General features: G+C 44.0%; 1 protein-coding gene across 1 annotated transcript; it reads left to right on the top strand.

Moving 5' to 3' along the window:
* The first annotated feature begins 5,517 nt into the window (after positions 1–5,517).
* Positions 5,518–6,903, top strand: LOC125528706 (peroxidase 1-like). The gene is made up of 2 exons (XM_048693141.1): positions 5,518–5,829; positions 5,922–6,903. Exons 1-2 carry the CDS (start codon positions 5,617–5,619, stop codon positions 6,699–6,701), a joined length of 993 nt encoding a protein of 330 aa, XP_048549098.1. The 5' UTR covers positions 5,518–5,616; the 3' UTR covers positions 6,702–6,903.
* Positions 6,904–7,826: the final 923 nt, after the last annotated feature.

Below are 7,826 nucleotides of genomic sequence, written 5' to 3'. Positions count from 1 at the left end.
GCCGTACTAAGCAAAATAAGATGCATAAAAGATAAACATCACATGAAATCAAAATATGTGACATGATATGGCCATCATCATCTTGTGCCTTTGATCTCCATCTCCAAAGCACCGTCATGATCTGCATCGTCACCGGCTTGACACCTTGATCTCCATCGTAGCATCGTGGTCGTCTCGCCAACTATTTCTTCTACAACTATCGCTAACGCATAGTGATAAATTAAAGCAACTACACGGCGTTTGAATTTAATACCATAAGGCTCCTGCCAGTTGCCGATAACTTTTACAAAACATGATCATCTCATACAATAACGTATATCACATCATGTCTTGACCATATCACATCACAACATGCCCTGCAAAAACAAGTTAGACGTCCTCTACTTTGTTGTTGCATGTTTTACGTGGCTGCTACGGGCTTCTAACAAGAACCGTTCTTACCTACGCATCAAAACCACAATAGTGATTTATCAAGTTTGATGTTTTAACCTTCAACAAGGACCAACCGCAGTCAAATTCGATTCAACTAAAGTTGGAGAAATAGACACCCGCCAGCCAGCTTTATGAAAAACTAGTTGCATGTCTATCGGTGGAACCGGTCTCATGAACGTGGTCATGTAAGGTTGGCCCAGGCCACTTCATCCAACAATATCTCCAAATCAAAATAAGATATTGGTGGTAGGCAGTATGATGATCACTGCCCACAACACTTTGTGTTCTACTCGTGCATATCATCTACTCATAGACCTGGCTCGGCTGCCACTGTTGGGGAAGGTAGCATGCAATTTCAAACACTTACCTATGCTCACGCAAGATCAATGTAGGAGATTCATAGCAATGAGAAGGGGAGAGTGTGTCCACGTACCCTCGTAGACCGAAAGAGGAAGCATTTGACAACACGGTTGATGTAGTCGAACTTCTTCTCGTTCTGAACGATCAAGCAGTGAACGTACGGCACCTCTGAGTTCTACACACGTTCAACTCGATGACGTCCCTTGAATTCATGATCCAGCAAAGTGTCGAGGGAGAGTTTCGTCAGCACGATGGCGTGGTGACGGTGATGGTGAAGTGATCGGCGCAGGGCTTCTCCTAAGCACTACCATAATTTGACCGGAGGCGCAAACTGTGGAGGGGGGGCGCCGCACATGGCAAACAATCGTTGTTGTGTGTTCTAGCGGTGCCCCCCCCCCTCATATATATAGGTTGGAGGGGAGGTGAGGCAGCCAAGGGGGCACCCCAAGTAGGAGGAATCCTACTTGGGCGTCTCCCAATTCGGCCTCCCCCCTTCCATATTCATCCAAAGGGGGAAGGAAGGAGGAGGGAGGAGAGAAGAAAGGGGGAGGCCGAATTGCTCCCCTTCCTTTCTCTCTTCCCCGCTTTCCTTCCACCTTATTTCATCCTACATGGGGCGCACCAGCCCCCTAGGGGCTGGTCTGTCCCCTTCTTGGCTCATTAGGCCCATGTAGTTGCCGGGGGGATGCCCGGTACCCGTTCTGGTGACCCGATATGTATCCCGTACCCCCGGAACACTTCCGGTGTCCGAATATCATCGTCCAATATATGAATCTTTACCTATCGGCCATTTCGAGACTCCTCATCTTGTCCGTGATCTCATCTGGGACACCAAACAACATTCGGTCACCAAATCACATAACTCATATAATACAAAATCGGCATCGAACGTTAAGTGTGCGGACCCTATGGGTTCCAGAACTATGTAGACATGACCGAGACACCTCTCTGGTAAGTAACCAACAGCGGAACCTGGATGCTCATATTGGCTCCTACATATTCTACGAAGATCTTTATCGGTCGAACCGTTATGACAACATACGTTATTCCCTTTGTCTATCGATATGTTACTTGCCCCTCAGTATCTTCATACCTATTTCAATATCGTTACCGACAAGTCTCTTTACTCGTTCCATTATACATCATCTCGTGACTAACTCATTAGTCACACTGCTTGCAAGGCTTATTATGATGTGTATTACCGAGAGGGCCCAAAGATACCTCTCCGATACTCGGAGGGACAAATCCTAATCTCGATCTATGCGAACCCAACAAACATGTTTGGAGATACCTGTAGAGCATCTTTATAATCACCCAGTTACGTTGTGACTTTGATAGCAGACAAGGTATTCCTCCGGTATCCGGAAGTTGCATAATCTCATAGTCAAAGGAATATGTATATGAAATGAAGAAAGCAATAGCAATAAAACTTAACAATCATTATGCTAAGCTAACGAATGGGTCTTGTCCATCACATCATTCTCCTAATGATGTGATCTCGTTCATCAATTGACAACACATGTCCATGGTTAGGAAACTGATCCATCTTTGATTAACGAGCTAGTCTAGTAGAGGCTTACTACAGAAACGGTGTTTTGTCTATGTATCCACACATGTATCAACTTTTCGGTTAATACAATTCTAGCATGAAAAATAAACATTTATCATGATATAAGGAAATATAAATAACAACTTTATTATTGCCTCTAGGGCATATTTCCTTCAAATGGAACATACCCTCAATTGTATTAGAACCTAAGTCCATCGTGGTTGAGAATCTTAACCGTTCTGGTTCATCCAAAGTAAGGCAACAATTGAGGATGAATTGTGCTTGCTCTTATGTAGATGAGTATTGACCTAATAAGTAATACCCACTCTTTTGAATTTTGTTCTATGGGAGAGAAGAATGGTTATATTTTCAGGAGAGGAATGAAGACAATGAGGTGGCGAGGCATGAAGTGAGGCTCATAGCACAGGGGTTCACACAGATACCCATCATTCTTTAAGATGAAACACATTCTCATTTTATGGGTGGAATAACGTTCTGATTTTTGATATCACTTGAAGTGAAAAATGAATTTGTATATCCAACTTATGGATATCGTGATTGTAGAGTTGTATGAGCCACTCAATATCTCTATGTATTGTTTAAATTGCAACATGTCGAATTGAAAAGCTAAATTGCAATATGTATTGTTTAAATCTCTAAAGTCACTGTATGGCTTAGTAGTCAGAGTGGATGTGTTATAACCGACTGAGTGAGTTCCCTTGCTAAAAGGCTTACTCAAATAATGACGACTGCTCATGTATGTTCATCCAGAAATCAAAAGAAGCACTTTGTACCATTTTTGTGTACGCTGATTATTTGAATAAATTACACAAGAAATACATGATACAAATAAATCATTTTAAGGCAGAGCATGTGATGAAATATCTAGTTGAGACCAAACTTCTCTTGGTTTTGAGCTTGAGCATATTCCTGTGAGAATATTAGTTCATTAGTCTACATATATCCTAAAGATACTTGAGTATGATAAATCATATATGTTAACGTTATAGACTAATGATCGTCAAATCTCTTGATAGGGATAATGGCCCATCTAGACCTCAGGGCGATAATGAAGAAATATTAGAACCGAGTTTCCATATCTAGGTGCAATTGCAGCACTAATGTATCTAGCAAAGTGCACCAGGCTTGAAATATCATTTGTAGTGCTTTATTGGCTACATGCAGTGCATCACCCAAGAATATTTTTAGATATCTTCTGAACACCAGAGATCTCCGTTGTTTCTAAGAAAAAAGAATCAAGATAGGGCCATGGTTGGATCTCATGATGCTAGGTATATATAAGATCCCCTCTTAGATCATAAACTGGTATTTTTTTCTTGAATGGAGGTACAACCTTTTCTTGGAAGTCGTAAAGATATAATTTAGTGCATGCATCCACTAATAATTCTGAAAATCAATGGTTTATATGAAGCATCACATGAATGTGTATGGACTCACAGAATGATGAACTTGGTTAAAAGTTCAGGGGGTATTGATTGGTAGGAATCACCCACCATTATGTATGAAGAAAATTGTGTATGTATTACGCAAATGCAGGCGGGTTACATGGAGAGCAATATTACAGGAGGTATTTTATCCCCATGAGTAGCGGAAAAATGGGGAGATACATGTTTTGGAAATGAAGTCATGTGATAATCTCAATGATTTGTTCATAAAGTCTTTACCAAGTTCTTCATTCTAGAAATATGTTAATGGAATTGGTACAAGATGACATTATTATTTGCAAGGTTCAGGGGAGTTCGCTCCTGAATGATAACCCGTAAAAGGTCTTTGATATTGCACTTTTTTCCATTATATGAGTTTTTCTTAAATTGTTTCCCATAAAAGGTTTTTAATAAGACAATACTAATACAAGCATTCTAATATGTCATTTTATCCTTATTTTCTTACTCGGTTAAGGAGTTTTTCATGGCATTGCTACGTTTCCAGTGGGGTTTCTGGAGGAGCTTTTCAAGATGATGATATTTACACAGACAAGCTTAAATTAGAGGGAGTCTTATAATTTATTTAATCTTGTACTCCCTCTATAAAGAAATATAATAGCTTTTAGATCACTATTTTAATAATTTAAACGCTTTTATATTTCTTTACGAAGGAAGTATTAATTAAGGAGTAGTATTTGCATATGGTAACAAACGTGCGGTTGGCCTCTTTCCCACTCCCACCGACGTATCCCTTCCATCTCATGTAATCGTCACGTCCTGTGGACGCACCTCGTCGCGAAGTATAAATGCGTAAACTCATCATGAATAAAATAAAATGAGACTGTTCATTACATGCATTCGTTCCTTAACACTCGTCGGCAATATTGTCCCGTCAGCAAAACCCTTCCATGCTAGTAAAGGATGAGACTTGCCTGTTCCCCGAGCATGTGCCCATCCGTGCTCCCGCGTACGTGGCTTGATTTGATTGAAACAAAATAAGGTCCGGCCCCACCCCCTTAAAATCGGGGGAAGAGGGGGATGATTAGCTTACAAAGAAAAAAGAAAAAAAGACAACCGTAGGATGAAGTGGAAGCACGGATAGGAGCACGGAGAGGGAGCAGGCAAGCCGGATCCGCTAGTAAAGGGTACACTAATTTATTGGCCATCCGATTTCTGTTGCGAAAAATCATGTTCCTTCCAGTGACACACTAAGAGAGAACGCAGTGATTGTAATTAGCGTGCCATAGCATAAGAATTAGGAGCTTTCGACTTGAAGCAAAGTCTCACCCATGGAATTTCCTGTATAGACAGTATTAAGTATACAGCCTACCAAAATCATTGGTTAAGCACATGGAGCTACAGAAGGTTATTCCCTTGGTGCAAATAATATCCTCTGGATAATTGTCCTCCCATCCGCTGAAACTAGTTCAGAGACGAATGATAGATACATGCCGTGTTACGATGGATGGCAATAATCATGAACGATTGAACGGGCTTGGCGACATCTATTTTCTTCCTTTTTTTCTGCATTGACTTCTTCGTTTAGCCGCGTTTGAATCAGTTGATATATAGCTGAGGCGGTTGTATTAAGGTGTTAGTTAGCACATGCATGTGTACTTGTGTACACACATAACAGGCTGTCAACTTGTCACACGTTGGCATGCACCCAAGGCTACGTAACCAGTCGGCATGTGTATAAATACAGGGAGTTGCGAGGACATGTACACACCATCCGTCCATTTCCTCGACATAGATCCTTGAAACATTCCTGTCTCCAGCCACATAGTAAGTGCTGCTTAATTCATTCGTGTAATTTGGTTATTAAGGTCCATGGCGATCAGGTTTTTGCTGCTCCCTCTGGCCCTGCTGGTTCTCGCAGCAGCTAGCTCGGCAGCGGTGGCTCAACTGGAGATCGGCTTCTACAGCAAGACATGCCCGAACGCCGAGAAGATCGTCGGCGAGGAGATGGCCAAGATCATCGCCGCCGCGCCCAGCCTCGCTGGCCCGCTCCTCCGTCTTCATTTCCACGACTGCTTCGTCAGGGTACATAACTTACCCGTTATTGTATTTCTGCTGCTATTGATCATGAAATGTATGCTTACATTTCTGTGCATGCAACGCAAATTAAATTGCAGGGTTGTGATGCCTCTGTCATGCTCGAATCCACCGAAGGTAACGTGGCCGAGAAGGACGCCAAACCAAACAAGAGCCTGCGAGGGTTCGGCTCCGTGGAGCGTGTGAAGGCCAAGCTCGAAGCCGCGTGTCCGGGCATCGTCTCCTGTGCCGACGTGCTAACCCTCATGTCCCGCGACGCCGTCGTGTTGGCTAAGGGACCCTTCTGGCCAGTGGCGCTGGGCAGGCGAGACGGCAGGGAGTCAAGCGCCACGGAGGCCAGCAACGAGCTGCCCCCGGCATCCGGCGACGTCCCTCTACTTGTCAAGATCTTCGCCTCCAAGGGCCTCAATCTCAAGGACCTCGTCGTCCTCTCCGGCGCCCACACGCTCGGCACGGCGCACTGTCCGTCTTTCGCCGACCGGCTCTACAACACCACCAGCGAGAACGGTACCTCTGGCTTCGTCGACCCGTCTCTGGACAGCGAGTACGCTGACAAGCTGAGGCTCAAGTGCAAGAGCGTTGATGACCGAACTATGCTGTCAGAGATGGACCCCGGTAGCTTCATGACCTTTGATACCAGCTACTATCGCCACGTCGCCAAGCGGAGGGGTCTCTTCCGCTCCGACGCGGCGCTCGTCTTCGACGCCACCACCAAGGACTACGTCCAGCATATCGCCACGGGCAAGTTCGATGTTGAGTTCTTCAGGGACTTCAGCGAGTCCATGATCAAGATGGGCGACATTGGCGTGCTCACCGGGGCCGAGGGAGAGATCAGGAAGAAGTGCCATGTCCTCAATTAGTGTTTGTTCATTCTTTACTGTAAGGGGACGCGTTCGATGATGGTTGTGTGGAACTATTTATTGTAGTAGTGTGACTTATTATATTGAGTGAATATCATTTATTCACCAACTCTAATGAGTTGCTCCAAAGCTTTGTCCACCTCCTCCTCGGCGATAGTCCGTCGCAAAGCCATGATACCAATAGATTTGCAGATTTTGTGTCTACATAATGTTCTAGAAGAGGATGTTTACACCAGTCAACCACTAGAGATTTTGAAGAAAAAAATGCACCACATCATCTGTACAAAGTTGATAAAGTCTTGTATGGACTAAAGCGTATCTCTGTATTGATAGGTCGTAGAAAGTACAAGGTGCAACTCTCAACCAAACGTACACACCGAGAGCCCAGAAACATCCTCTTCCCTAGAAGGAAGAGTGTGAGTTGAGCCGAGGAGAAGGAGGTGCAAACTAAAGCTAGGGTTGTAGGTAAGATCCTATCTAACCCTTTAGCACCAGCACCAGCCCAGCTGTGCGCCTCTTCCTTCATGTCATGGATTAGTATGGCTGAGGGAGGATGCACTCCATCGAAGATGACATCATTGCGGTGCTTCCAGAGTTCGGGGAGAGCATGTTTGTGGCCCTGACCACCAGTTAAAGAAGCCAACTGCGCCATCAAGGTGGTGGATGGTGAGGCGGCTCTAAGACAAAATCTCTTGCCATGAGATTCGAAAGAATATGCATCCAACAAGGAGGTGATGCAGGTTCTCAGCTTCCCGAGAACAACGGACACAGAAAGGCTCATGTTGGAGTCGACATCTTGCCGGGCGATCCGACATCTGTCTTGGGAGGCCGACCAGTCCATCACAGAAGATGAGAAATGGCAATCCTTCAGTCAATAGAATCCGTAACTATACTGCTCAAATAGTTCAATACCAACCAACACATCAAGTAATAACCAAATAGATAGAATGATAATATGAAATGCGAAGATATCAACACAGCCGCAGTCACGAGCCTTGATAATGCCCAATGGGTTAGGATCTGAGCAAGCTTAGTTTGGATGATGGAATATTCATTGTACCGATTGCTCTTAGATATAAAACTTTTAAATTTGTTGGTTTATTTTTTTCAATCACGGCAAACCAT

The sequence above is a fragment of the Triticum urartu genome, unplaced genomic scaffold (genome assembly GCF_003073215.2).
Source record: "Triticum urartu cultivar G1812 unplaced genomic scaffold, Tu2.1 TuUngrouped_contig_5049, whole genome shotgun sequence".
NCBI lineage: Eukaryota > Viridiplantae > Streptophyta > Magnoliopsida > Poales > Poaceae > Triticum > Triticum urartu.
The sequence above is the reverse complement of the archived record's forward strand: the minus strand, read 5'-3'. Positions and strand labels throughout refer to the sequence as shown.